This window comes from Oryx dammah, unplaced genomic scaffold (assembly GCF_014754425.2).
Source record: "Oryx dammah isolate SB20612 unplaced genomic scaffold, SCBI_Odam_1.1 HiC_scaffold_1, whole genome shotgun sequence".
Lineage (NCBI taxonomy): Eukaryota > Metazoa > Chordata > Mammalia > Artiodactyla > Bovidae > Oryx > Oryx dammah.
Window position 1 is genome coordinate 65,879,406 of NW_024070185.1, and position 12,969 is coordinate 65,892,374.

Below are 12,969 nucleotides of genomic sequence, written 5' to 3' on the forward strand. Positions count from 1 at the left end.
TCTTTCGTCGCCTCTAGGCACGCAGGCTTCAGTAGTCGCAGTTTTGGGGCTCTATAGCTTGGACTCTGTAGTTGTGGCACACGGGCCACACGTGGGATCTTCCTGGACCAGGGATCAAACCAGCGTCCGTTGCATTGCAGGGTGGATTCTTAACCCCTGGACCACCAGGGAAGCCTGTGGGGTCCCAATTTTCAACATCAACTTTAAAAACATCTCGAAACCAGAGAAAAGTAACACTATTTTTTTGCCGCTTTAACCTTCTGCGTGTGTGTATTTGTGTGGGTAAGAAACGTAAATTAGCTTAGTAGGCATTTCCTTTTCTTTTTTGGGGGGTCAGTTATAATTAAATTTATTTATTTCTAATTGAAGGTAATTGCTCTACAATATTGTGTTGGTTTCTGCCATTCATCAACATGAATCAGCCATAGGTATACCTGTGGCTTTTTCTTTTCTCATAGAGGTATGCCCTTTGGGAATCTGTAGAATTCCCTATGAAACAATGATATTTGAAAGAAGATGGCATGTGAAATTGAGCCTGAGAACGTCTGCTTTTCTCGGGTTCAGGAAGAAGGAGGAGGGAGGGGGAACCAGATTGAGAAAGACAGGCTTTGGGCTGGGGTGGGGGTGGGGGTTGGTTTACTTCAGTTTTCCCGGAGCTGTGTCTCTTTGCAGTGCCAGCTCTCGTTTGGAGCTGGCCAGTTGGCATCGCCGTGGCCCCTCCCGTTTTCTAAGTATAGTCTTTGAGGCCCAGCCAGCTGGGAGGCAGAGCCAGAATTTCCCTGGAAAGCATTTGCTTTCACAGACCTGGGTAGGGGAAGCTGGTACAGCAGGCTGGGGGTCTGGATTGTTGGCACAGGTGCTCAGACTCCTCCTGTTTCTTGTTTTCTTGGGTGGGCCTGGTTTCCTTGGGCCCCCTGTCTGTCCAAGAAGGGCTTGGAGGGATGGTCCTGGGGCTCCTTCCAGGCTGGACCTCTGGGTGGGCAGCCCTCTCCTCCCGTCTGCATGCTTACTAAGTTACTTCAGTTGCATTCAACTCTTTGCGACCATATGACCACTCCTCTGTCCACAGGATTCTCCAGGCAAGGATACTGGAGTGGGTTGCCCTGCCCTCCTCCAAGGGGTCTTTCTGATCCAGGGACAGAACTCTTGTCTCTTATGTCTTCTGAATTGGCAGGGGGGTTCTTTACCACGAGTGCCACCCAGGAAGCCCCTTCTCCCATCTGATGGTGACCAGATGGCAGAGGCCAGGAATGGCCGTGCTCTGTGTTGCTCAGACAGGCATTTGCAGGGGCTGGGGCTCAGGTGGCCCCCAAGGGAGCCTGAGCCACTCAGATGGGAGTGGGAGAGAAAGGCAAGGTAGCCTTGAGCTGCTGACCCCCTTGCTGAACCCCTGTCCCATCCGGCCCCCATCCCAACTCTGAAGCCCAGCAATCTCACATGACCTCACTCATCTCCAGTTTGGAAATACTTCAGAAACCAGTTCACTTCATCTGGGTCCCTCTCCTGGGATATTGATACTTCTGAAAGCTCAGCTTAAGGACAGGCATTGCTAACAGTGGAATTTCAGGACTCTGTATGGGACAAGCCTGATTGAGGGGAGGTGGGGAAGAGTAGCTCAGAACACAGCCTTTTATGGCGCTTCCAGATCTGCCTGCCGGTGGAAAGAAGGGTGAAAGGAAGAGGCAGGCTCATGCCAGAGTGAGAAACTGGGCAGTGGCCACAGTCAGGCCTCGTGCATTGGGGCAGAAGGCAGGGGACTGGCTTCTCTGAAACACAGCTTGTGTGTGTGTGCTCCGTCATACTCAACTCTCTGCAATCCCATGGACTGTGGCCTGCCAGGCTCCGCCGTCCCTGGGATTCTCCAGGCAAGAATACCGGAGCGGGTTGTCGTTTCCTCCTCCAGGGGATCCTCCCAATCCAGGGACTGAACCCGGATCTCCTATGGCTCCTGCGCTGGCAGGCAGGTTCTTTACCGCTGCGCCACCTGGGAAGCCCAGACACAGCTTCTTCATGTATAAAATGCAGCCTCCAGTGAGGCGCAAACCTCATGTGGATTTGGGAAGTCATCCAGCCCCGGCCCAGGAACTGGTAACTTCCCTTCTGGGAGTGGACTACACCCACTGGTCCCCACCCCACCGTCTGCTTGCTTCATTGTTCTCATGGTTCAGCCTGAAAAAACCAATTAAGCCAAGGGAACCCTGGGCCTTGAACCCTCCGGCTACATACTGCCTTGCACTTGGCCCCACAGCCCAGGAGGGTGCCACCGGGTGACGGATGCTGGCAGGCAAATTGTCCTGTTATTTTTGGTGCAAGGAATTTAATTTGCCTCACCTGTCACTGGTTACAAAAGCTGTCGTGAGCCTACTTACCGCTCAATTAGCTATAATTAAGGCAGTGGAGTTGGGGGCATGGGGAGAGTGGAAGGGAGAATACGATGGGGACTGTGTGTGTGTGCTTGCACACCCAGTAAGGCAGACCCCTCCACCAACACAAACAGGCCAAAAAATACATAAATACATAGAGAAAGAGATGGCTAAGTTAATTAAAATGGCTGCGTTAGTTAAAATTGAACATTTCTCTATCAAGTTACATGGAAAGATGCTCTTTTAGCATTTATGTAAGGATTGTGCTATTTCACAAAATTTGGTTTTTAACTTTCACATGTGGAAGAACAGCATTTAATGCTTCAGACTTCTCGAGTCTTCATGGAATGTGCTGGGTGGAGTTGTTTTTGAGTGAAAAGACGGGATGACTTTCCCATCATCCTGTCTATGCAGTCAGATCCCACATCCCCCGGAGCCCCGTCTTTAAAGCCCTCCTCCTGTCCTCTTTCCTTCCAACATCTACTGACCCAGCAGAGGTCATCCAAAGAATCACAGAATGCCCAAGCCATCTTAGACATCTTCTAGTTCCAACCACCTCACTTTTACAAATGTGCAAGACGGACCAGCCAGATAGGGGAGAGGACTTTCTCAAGGTCACACAGCTAGTGAATGACAGAACTTAGTCACCTTGATGACTCTCACATCCCCACTGGTTTCTCCCTCCCAACTCTGGTCCATTAAATCCAGGTTTCAAGGCTCCTCAGGACTGGGGCTTTTGGGGGCCAGTAACAAGTGGATGCTAAGGTTATGGGAGCATGGTGAGCCACCTACCAGGAAAAGGTCTACTGAGACCCTGTGAGAAGGTGAAGGTTCCAAGGGAGAGAAATTGGGGTGAAGAGGAGTCCACATTAGGAAAGGACAATGGTTGGCACAGTCTCCCTAAATGTTGAAATGAGGGGATAATTTGGTTTTCTGATCTTTTCCTGAACCAATTCCCCCCACCCTTCCAGACACAGTACCACCTGGGTCCCACTGGCTCAATCATCCTGTTTACTTCCTTCATCTCATTTCTCAGAAAAATCACTTGATTTATTCGTTTAGTTTCAGAGTGTGAACTCCATCAGGAGGAAGAACCTTGACTATGTTTGTTTGCGGCTGTATAATTCTTGGCCTTTAGAACAGGGCTGGGCATAGAGTTGGAGTTCGGTCAATATGTGTTGAATACATACATGCATGCAGGCTTTCCAGGTGGCGCTAGTGGTAAAGAACCCGCCTGTCAATATAGGAGACATAAGGACGTGGGTTCGATCCCTGGGTCTGGAAGATCCCCTGGAGGCGGGCAAGGCAACCCACTCTAGCATTCTTGCCTGGAGAATCCTGTGGACATAGGAACCTCGCAGGCTACGGTCCATGGGATCACAAAGAGTTGGACACGACTGAAGCAACTGAGCACAGCACAGCAGATACAGGCACACACACGTGAATAAACGCAGTGGTGATATTTCAGGCCTTGAGAAGCCTGGGCTGGGAGAAATTTAGGGCAGCATGACCTTCCTCATATAACTCAGAAAGCACCTGCTGCGGGGGCTGCTGGGGACCTTCGCTGGTCTGCCTCCCTCCTGCTGGGCACAGCACACACAGTCTGTCTATAGCTCTGTGAGAAACTCTGAGAAGCTATATATATAGTTCCCCTTTTGTTCTATTTTTTTCCTAAAATAATAAGGAGGTTTGAGGTGTGTGTGGGGGTGATCAAGGAAGGCTTACAGCCTTGACAGCACTCCAGAGCAAATGAGGTGAGGAAAGCCTTTGCCCCCCAGCCCTCACTTGGCTGCCCCACCTGCAGCTGAAGCGGTTTCCCATGGCCCTGTCCCTTTCCAGACACTCGGCTTTTCTGTTAGCCCTTTGGGCTTCCCAGATGGCTCAGTGGTAAAGAATCCACCTGCATTATATATAGGAGATGCAGGAGATACAGGTTCAATCCCTGGGTTGGGAAGATCTCCTATAGGAGGGTATGGCAACTCACTCCAGTATTCCTGCCTGGAAAATCCCATGGACAAAGGAGTCTGGCAGGCTGCAGTCCAAAGGGTGAGAGTCAGACACGACTGAGCATGCACACAAGCCCTGTGGACAGAAAGAGGCTTGCTGGGGTGGTAAGTAAGGGGGTTGTCACAAGGTGTTTGGGTTACCCTTTTCTGTGAAGTGAAGGTGTAATTTTCTTAGTCGTGTCCGACTCTTTGTGACCCCAGGGACTATAGCCCACCAGGCTCCTCTGTCCATGGGATTTCCCAGGCAAGAACACTGGAGTGGGTAGCCATGGCCCCCTCCAGGGATCTTCCCAACCCAGGGATCTCCTGTATTGCAGGTGAATTCCTTACCGTCTGAACCACTAGGGAAGCCCAGCCTTTTCTGCGCCACATGGTAAATCACCCCAGGTTTACTAAGAGGCTTAAAAACAGTGCCATTCCATGTGCTCTGGTTAAGATTCTAGAAGGGCCGAATGGGAAGTGAACCTCTGCTTCATGAGGGTTAGCTGGGTCCTGGTCACTTGCAGGACAACAGGACCTCTCTTGCTCCAGAGGGTCTCCCAGCAGACTTGAAGGGTTTCTCACATGGCAGCTCAGGGGCCCCAACAGTATATGTCAAAGTGGAAGCTGCCAAGCTAGGCTGGAACTGGTGGAGCATCACTTCTGCTGACTTGGATTAATTTCAGTGAGTCCCAGGGTCTGCCTGGACTAGAGGGGAGAGGGCTAGACAGGGTCATCAGTGGGGGCATATTCCCATAGGTGTCACCAATGCAGTGGCCTGTCAGCCTTGGGCCAGGTCCGGGAGAAGGGGAGGGGTCACCCAGGCCTGACATCTTTGCCCCAATCCTGGGGTTCTGGATTTAGATGTGGACTACTGTCCAGGCTTGGCCAGTTGCCTGACCTTTGCACTTTGATAGCTCACCCCCTACAACCGCCGCCCCTCCCCCTCCGCCCACTGGTGGGAAGGGATATCACCTTTCTTACTTCAAATGCAAGAACTCCAGGGAGCTGCCATGACACAGCCAAGGGAAGGAGGGTAGCTTACTTGGGAGGGTGTGACCGCCTCTCCCCGCCGACCCCCTGCACATCCCCATCTGCCTCGCTGGCCTCCTGTGCGCCTCTCAGGCCTCGCTGGCCTGTCACCTGTGCAGACAGGCAGGGAGACCACAGCTATGGGAAGGCCACCCTGGGGTGCATTTCCTGTCTTCCCTCTCCTCTCCACTCCTCTAACGTTCCATTCATGCCACAAAAGCCCCCTCCTGCCCATCACCTTCCCGGAGACCCTGATCTTTCCCACCCAGAGGCACTGACATCTACCCAACACGTGCTCCACAGGCTGCCTCGTATTTTTAATTCCCTCTTTACAAGTCCCTTCTGTCTCCTGCCACCTGAGTAGAAAGGCCTTTTGAGTTTCAAATCTGGGCCCAGAGCGGTAGGGATTGCTTGTCAGTGAACAAGGCAGGCTGGCACGGAGAAGGCTGGACAGATGGCCACTGTGGTGACTGCACCTTCCTAGCTGGGAGGCCGGGGGCGGTGACAATAGCCACTCTGGTCTCCGGCCAATGAGGCCATATGTAGTAGGCCGAGGAGCTGCTGGCGAGGGGAGTGGCTGGAGGGAAGAGGCAGGGAGGTCTGAAGTTGGGGCTGGGGGAAGGGGGCTCTCTTTTGGAGAACCCTCTGCCTTTGCAGGGGACCACAGCCCTTGGTTTCCTTTCCACCTCTTCATGTTCTCCCCAAGACCTAGTCACATAGATAAGGTCACAGGTTGGTGAGGGCGGGGACCAGCTGAAGGTCTGTCTGATGCCACGGCCCCTGCTTTCCTACCAGCCAATACAGCCGATATCAAAGCTGTCCCTCTCCCCACCCCCCAACCCCCACCGCCTGCTGCAAACCACCCTCCCGCCACTGGTGGGAAGGGACATCACCTTTCTTACTCCAAATGCAGGAGCTCCAGGGAGCTGCCATGCCAGCCAGGGGAAGGAGGGTAGCTTGGGAGGACATGAGAAATGGCATTCTTTATTCATAAATAAAAACATAAAATTACCAGAAATAGTTTACATGGCCAAAAGGGGGCATCAAAAATAAATCAAAGCTGTCAAAAGCAGAGCAAACCAAACAAGACACAACCAAGAGAAAAATAACTCTGTACATGGTCTTCCAAATGCTAGTCCATCCATAGCCAGCCTGGGCCGGAGTTCCCTCTTTGCCTGCAGAGGAAGCGCAAGGGGGACCACAGATAAATGAGGAAGGCGGAGCACGAAAGCACACAGGTGCATACAGAGATGTGTGCCCTCCCGGCAGGGACAGCTGCGGCTCTGACCGCCCAGCCTGCCTGACCCCTAGAATCTCTCTCCTAAGTGGCCCAGGCTAGGCCGGGAGTCGAGCAGGAGCAGAGGCTCGGCGGGTGCTTCTCAGGGGAGAGGTACCCCCCAACGCAGTCCCCATGGAACTCGGTGTTCATGGGGACCGACTGTGTCCAGCAGGGGTTAACCCGAATGCAGAGACCAGAGGATAAATCCAGGGTGGGTCCCACATGAGAGTCTGGTCACTCTAAAGCCCAGAGGCAGAGCCTCCCTCGGCATGGCTGCCTCCTTGCTCACAGCAGAGAGCTTCACCATCCTTTGGCTAGCAGAGCCGCAGGTCTGATCCAGTGAGCATGCGTCCTAGCAGTCGCTCTCGGGGAAGGGGCGGTGATCTCCCACTGGCCCTGGGCCAGGCTGCCTGTTCCGAGGCCTGCGTGGCCGACTTCTCCAGTCCTGCTCAGCCTCTGCTGCTCAGAGGCTCCTTCCGGAGACAGGCTGGGTTTGGCAAGGTCCAGGAATAGCACAGAGGTTTTAGCACAGGGAAGGGAAGGGAAACCACACCGAGGCGAGGTCGCTAAGTTATAGGACACTTTCATTCTGGTGCAACTGGGCCACCCTGGAATCCTGGGCTGGTGGCAACCCAGGGGAGGGCTCCATGGGTTGGTCTGGTGCAGAGATGGGGACAGGGGTGCAGGGCACTGTCACACTGAGGTGGAGCTGCTGTGCCCCTGAGCGCCCTCCCCTGGGGCTTAGCACCCACCTCTTTGCAGCGAGGTCTTGAGGGTAGAGCAATGGGCTTTTGTCTGCCCTTTGGGAGGGGGGTCTCCAGCCTGAGGAGGGGGCAGCAGCCTCTTTTTCTATCCGTCAGGACAGCCTCTGGGAGGAAAGGACTCAGACAAGGCACAGGCTGGTAGAGATGGAGAAACCAAGAGACAAGGGGCGGGAAGTCTTTGACGGGGGATCAGGAGTGATCTGCCTGTGTCCTGTGGACAGGACTGGCCTCCAGGCAGAGAGGGGGCTCTGGGCCTGTGGATTCCGGGTTTAAGTCTAGCCTATGACTAAGAGTAATGGCTTGAAATTCCAGAGAGGCTCCTCTGTCACGTGAAGGCAGGACAGGCACAGCCTAACTTGGGGAATGGAAGGCAGAGCCAGCATCCGGGAAGGCGGCCCTGCTCTCAGTCCAGGCTCAAGGAGGGACTGTGGGGACCCTGGCAGGATGGGAGGCTGGAGAAGAAGCAGCTCCCCGCTACCACCTGGGGACAGAACTGGGGAACAACGGCCTGGGGCTGCTGCATACTCAGATATTTGGTTAACCCCCCTCAGCATGCGGGCGTGAGCCCAGGAATCCAGCCGGGGCTGGCTGTCCCAGGAACAGCAGCTGCAGCTCGAGGCAAAAATAGAACATGGAACAGCCTGGCTGCCTGCGAGATCTGGCTTGTGTCTGAAAAGACAAGAAAGGAAAAGAAGAAAATTCCCTGAACCAAGCAACTGAGAAACAATCTTTTCTCTGCACATCTTTGAAAGGGAAGGCCAGCCTTCTGCAGGCCAGGGGTCCTTGACTATGGGGCTCTGGTGGGGCTAATGCAAGCGGAGGGGGGTGCAGCTGGGGGCCCCAGGGCCTTTCAGAGGCTGTGTTTGAGCCTCTTACTGTCTTTGGACAGTGGCACTTTGGGGCTTAGCCCTGGAGGTGACAAGGGACATGCCCGGCAGCAGGATGGAGCTGAAGGGGAAGGGGGAAGGCCTAGCCCAGACGACCCTGTGCCATCTCAGTGGACACAGCTTATTCTGAGTCCAAGCAAAGACTTGGTTCTTAGGAATTAAAACCAATGCAGGGTAACTGCTGAGCAACCTGAACAGGAGGGGAAATCCCTATCTCTGGTCTCATGATGAAAAGATCTGGGGGCTCCCCTGGGGACAGCATGGAGTTACACACTCCCTGCATCATCTTTCCTCCTCAGCACCCACCCCAGGGCCTTGGGGGTATGGCTTTAAGAAGAGATCAAAGGCCACCAGTCACCCCGAGGCTGCTCACGTCCAGTCAGCAGAGCTAGAGGGTCTGGCTGTCATCACCTAGCTTCTCCTTCAGACCCTCTCTGGTCTGGCTGAGTCTCGACACCTCCCGGGTGGCCCCAGCTCTTCCCTCCTTTCTGAGACCAACAGTGTTGGGAAGTTCTGATTGCTGTTCAGCCAGGTTCTCCACATCGCACTCCAAGCCCTGTCCCTCCATGGCCGGGGGAAATAGCTCAGGTATGACCAGGTCAGATTCCAAAGCTTCTGGTCATAAATGCTCGTGTTCTGTTCCCAAGGGGCATCCCAGTGTGTTGGGAGCGGGGATGGGGGAGGCAAGAAAAGTTGTAGGAAAAGAGGTGGAAGGGAGCTTCCATCAGTCACCACCCTCTCTGGGAGAGCATTTAGGGAACTCTCTAAATGCTTAGAGGGTTCAAAATCTCTAAGCATTTTGAACAAAGACCAAGTTTTAGGAAGCCCTTAACCAAATCTTGATGATCCCAGGACTCCTCTCTTGGCAATGCTGGAGGTCTGGCTAGCTGCAGGGTTGCTAAGCGCTGGATTTTGGGAGAGGCCAGGAGAGGCCCTGTAGCAGCAACCGTCCCCCACTCCCACCCGGCAACCAATCTCCTCGCCTTGAAGTCTGTGCTTCTTCTCTCTGAGGCCTGAGCAGGGTAGCAGGGCAAGGGAGCCCCCATCGACGGACTCAGCACCCCTGCCTCCCAATGCCAGGTCCCGGGCCCTCTCCCAGGAGGCCCCTCAGATCTCGGTGGCGATGATGTCCTCGTAGGGGATGTCAGCCCCTTCAAGGTCGATCTCAAAGGGCTCCCCCGCCCCGTCCCCGCGGGCCAGCTGCTGCAGTGCCTTCTCCAGGCGCTGGTTCCGTTGGTACATGGCCAGGTAGCTCTGCTGCAGCTGCTTCTGGTACTGGATCACTTTCTCCTTCTCCTCCTTCCACACCAGCCGCTCGTGCTGGAAGCCAGAGGACATCTGGTCGTGCCCCTGCCGCTCCTCCTTGAGCTCTGCGCGCAGCCTCTCCAGCTCGCGCTGAAGGGCGGGCACGTCGTCCGCGGAGGCGGGACCCAGAGCGGCCGCGTCCCTGCTCCGCTGCAGGGCGGCCTGGGCCCGCAGCTCCAGCAGCTCCTGCTCCAGCAGGTTCACCTTCTCCCGCAGGAGCTCCGCCTCGTTCTTCTTGCGCTGCAGCTCGTTTTCGCACACCTCCAGCTCCAGGCCCTTGGTGCGCAGCGCGCTCTCCAAGTCCTGCGTCTTCAGCTCCAAACTCTCCAGGCGGCCCCGCGTGTCCTTCAGCTGAGCCTTCAGGTTGAGGATCTCGCTGGCCTTGGCGTTGATCTCTGTTTGGGACTCCTTCAGCTGCTGCTTCAGGAGGGAGATCTCTCCAGACTTCTGGCACACCTGCCACGGGGCAGGGCAGGGACAAGAGAGAGCCAAGGGGTGAGAGTCCGCACCTACGGGGCACCTGACTGCTTAAAAGCACTTAATTCTACGCGATCCAGTGATTGGGACTCGTGGTTTTCACTGCCGAGGATGCGGGTTCCCTTCCTGATAGGGGAACTAAGCTCCTGAAAGCCACCCAGCGCAGCCAAAAATAAAAAGAACTAAGCTAGTCCTCACACGGTGCCTGGAAAGAGCCCCCAGCATGGTGGTCTGGGCGACCCACAAAGGCCAAGCCCCTCTGTGAGCCTCCTTTCATTCTGAATCTGGCTGGGTCTGTCCACAAGCCTGCCTCACCCCCAATTCAGAGTCTAAATCTCAGTCCATACCCAAACTCATGTCCCTGTTGTTTAGTCGCTAAGTCCTGGCTTTGAGACCTCATGGACTGTAGCCCACCAGGCTCCTCTGTCCATGGGATTCTCCAGGCAAGAACACTGGAGTGCCATTTCCTTTTCCAGGGGATCTTCCCGACCCAGGGATCGAATCTGTGTCTCTTATGTCTACTACTTTGGCAGGTAGTTGTTTTTTTGTTTGTTTGTTTGTTTACCACTGGGGGAGTCCACCCAAACTTATAGCTATGTATAAATTAAGGGCCAGTGGTTTAATCTGCCCACAGCTGGTAGCTCCACTATCTACTTTAACATCAATGATGTCAATTTGGGGTCTGCCTAACTTCTATCATTTGTGTATATGCTCACACCCTCTGGCCTCACCCCTGCACATACTCTCTCCTTCCTCTTGGGATAAAGACAATATTCACACAAACATGGCTGCACCCAGCAACCGACTGGGTTCAGAGACAGTGCCCAGCTGGCATCTGCCAAATGATGAGCCACTGTTCTCCCCAGTGCCCTCCACCATTTCTACTTCAGTCTCTGTCAAAAGTTGGCTAAGAGCAGCAAACAAAACTAATGACACTAACAACATTGACTCGGACCATGTGTCTATGGAGTCTTGGCCACTGGGGGTCAGTGTCCAAGGCCAGTCTGGCTGGCTGTGTCACAAGAGCATTTTCTGCCAGCCTGCAGGAAAGATGGCCAGAATGAAGGCCAGGGCCTGGGCCTCCACAGAATAGAGTCTTTGAGCAAGACTGGAAGTGTTAATATTCCCTCTTTTCTTCTGCAGGTAGAACCACCCCTTCTTCTCATGCACCACCTCCGAAGTGTGCACAGCCCCACCACCATGCTTGGCTGGGACTGAGACAGCCTTCCGAGGGTGAGCCTCGATTTGCGTCATGCAGGGAGCAGCAGAGCCGTGGCTGAGGATGGGGCCTCGCTTTGAATCCTGGCTCTACCAGAGTGACCCGGCCAATTCTGCATCCATTAACACAGTAGCATTATGAACATAAAACTCTGAACTCTGGGACCTAATTCAGGATCAGATCCTGGCTCTGATATCTGTTGTGACTTTGGCAAGTCATCTAACAAGCTCTTTGCTATTATAATTGTTCTCCGTGCTTCAGTGTCCTTAACTCTAAATTGAGTTTCATAGGGCTGTTGTAAAGGTTAAATGAAAGGACCTGGGGCCTGGCATTAATAAACACTCTATGAATTATTGTTATTATAAACATGTTTGTAATATATTTCTATATTTTTGTGAAAATTTACTTCATTTATTGTTTTACTAATAGTCTGACTGGACAACCTGGGAATGAGGTCACAGCCATGTCCAGCTTAGTTCTGGATTAGAGAAGCAAGAACGGATGCATAATGCTAGCGCTGGCTTATGTTCTGAGATGGGCCAAAGTGTTCCCAAGTCCTGGCTGAGAAACCATGGCTGGGAAAGGGTCTCTTGAACCAACACTGATGAGAAGAAGAAAGGCAATGGTCCCACGGCTGAGGTCCTTTCCTCTCTGGGAAACCTGGCAAACAGACAGTGACGCTCCCTGCCCACCTGTCTAGCGCCTCTACCCATCACTTCCTCAGAAAGGATCTTTTCCCTCTACCCTTGATAACACCTGTCACTCTAATTTCCAGAATAAGCACAGGAGATCAGTTCAGACAGATGGCTGCGTGGCTGATGGTGTGCCGCCCCCACCGAGGGGTGACGCTGGTCTAACCAGACCCAGTGAGCCCTCAGCCCCTTCCCAGGGCAGGAGCCTCTGGGGTGAATGCCATGCACACGCCTCTTCTGGTCCCTGCACCACTTTTAGAGGCCCATCAGGTGAGAAAAGTGAGCAGGATATGGGGGTTAGGCTGTTCTCCAGTGAGACCAGGGGCAGCCACCTAATTTCCAGGTGTGCCTGAGGGTGTGCATGTGTATATGAGTCCTCTTTCTTCCTGCTCTATGCTTCCATCTCAGCCCACCAAACAGAAGCTCCACTTGCACTTCTATGAGGACTGGCCAACGCTGTCCCCGAGACCTACACAGATGTGACCACTCCCACCAGTGGGTGAAGTCCCTTTCCTCAAAAGTCACAGATGAGGGACTTCCCTGGTGGTCCACTGGTTGAGACTCCATGCTCCCAATGCAGGGAGCTTGGGTTCGATCCTTGGTCAGGGAACTAAAACCCCACATGCCGTGTTGTAGCCAAAAAGTTTAAAAAAAAAATCCCGCAGCTTTGGAACTGTGATGTTTTCAGAGTGCAAAGAGAGCCTTCCATAAAGAAAACAACAACAACAAAAAAAAAAGAAGAAGAAGAAGAAGAAGAAAAAACATCACAAATAGTGCTATGGTCTTTTGTGGCTTTGGGACCATCATGAACCAGAGACGGTTTGCAGTCCTGTAGAACCTCTGTGAGCAGATGCACTGAGGTGGCCCTTAGACAGCCTGGCTGGGACTTGGTTCTCTTGTTCTAGTTTCTCAGCCAACGACTCAATTAGTAAATTCAGTTCTGGCCATGAGGCATCAGGTTGGGGA

General features: G+C 53.6%; 1 protein-coding gene across 1 annotated transcript in view; it reads right to left on the reverse strand.

The window, feature by feature from the left end:
* Nucleotides 1-6,341: 6,341 nt before the first annotated feature.
* Nucleotides 6,342-12,969, reverse strand: part of LZTS1 (leucine zipper tumor suppressor 1) — a 68,530-nt gene continuing 61,902 nt past the window's right edge. The window contains exon 4 of the mRNA XM_040239185.1: nt 6,342-10,071. Coding sequence (XP_040095119.1) covers nt 9,418-10,071 — 654 coding nt within the window. The 3' untranslated portion in view covers nt 6,342-9,417. The remainder of the gene's footprint in view (nt 10,072-12,969) is intronic.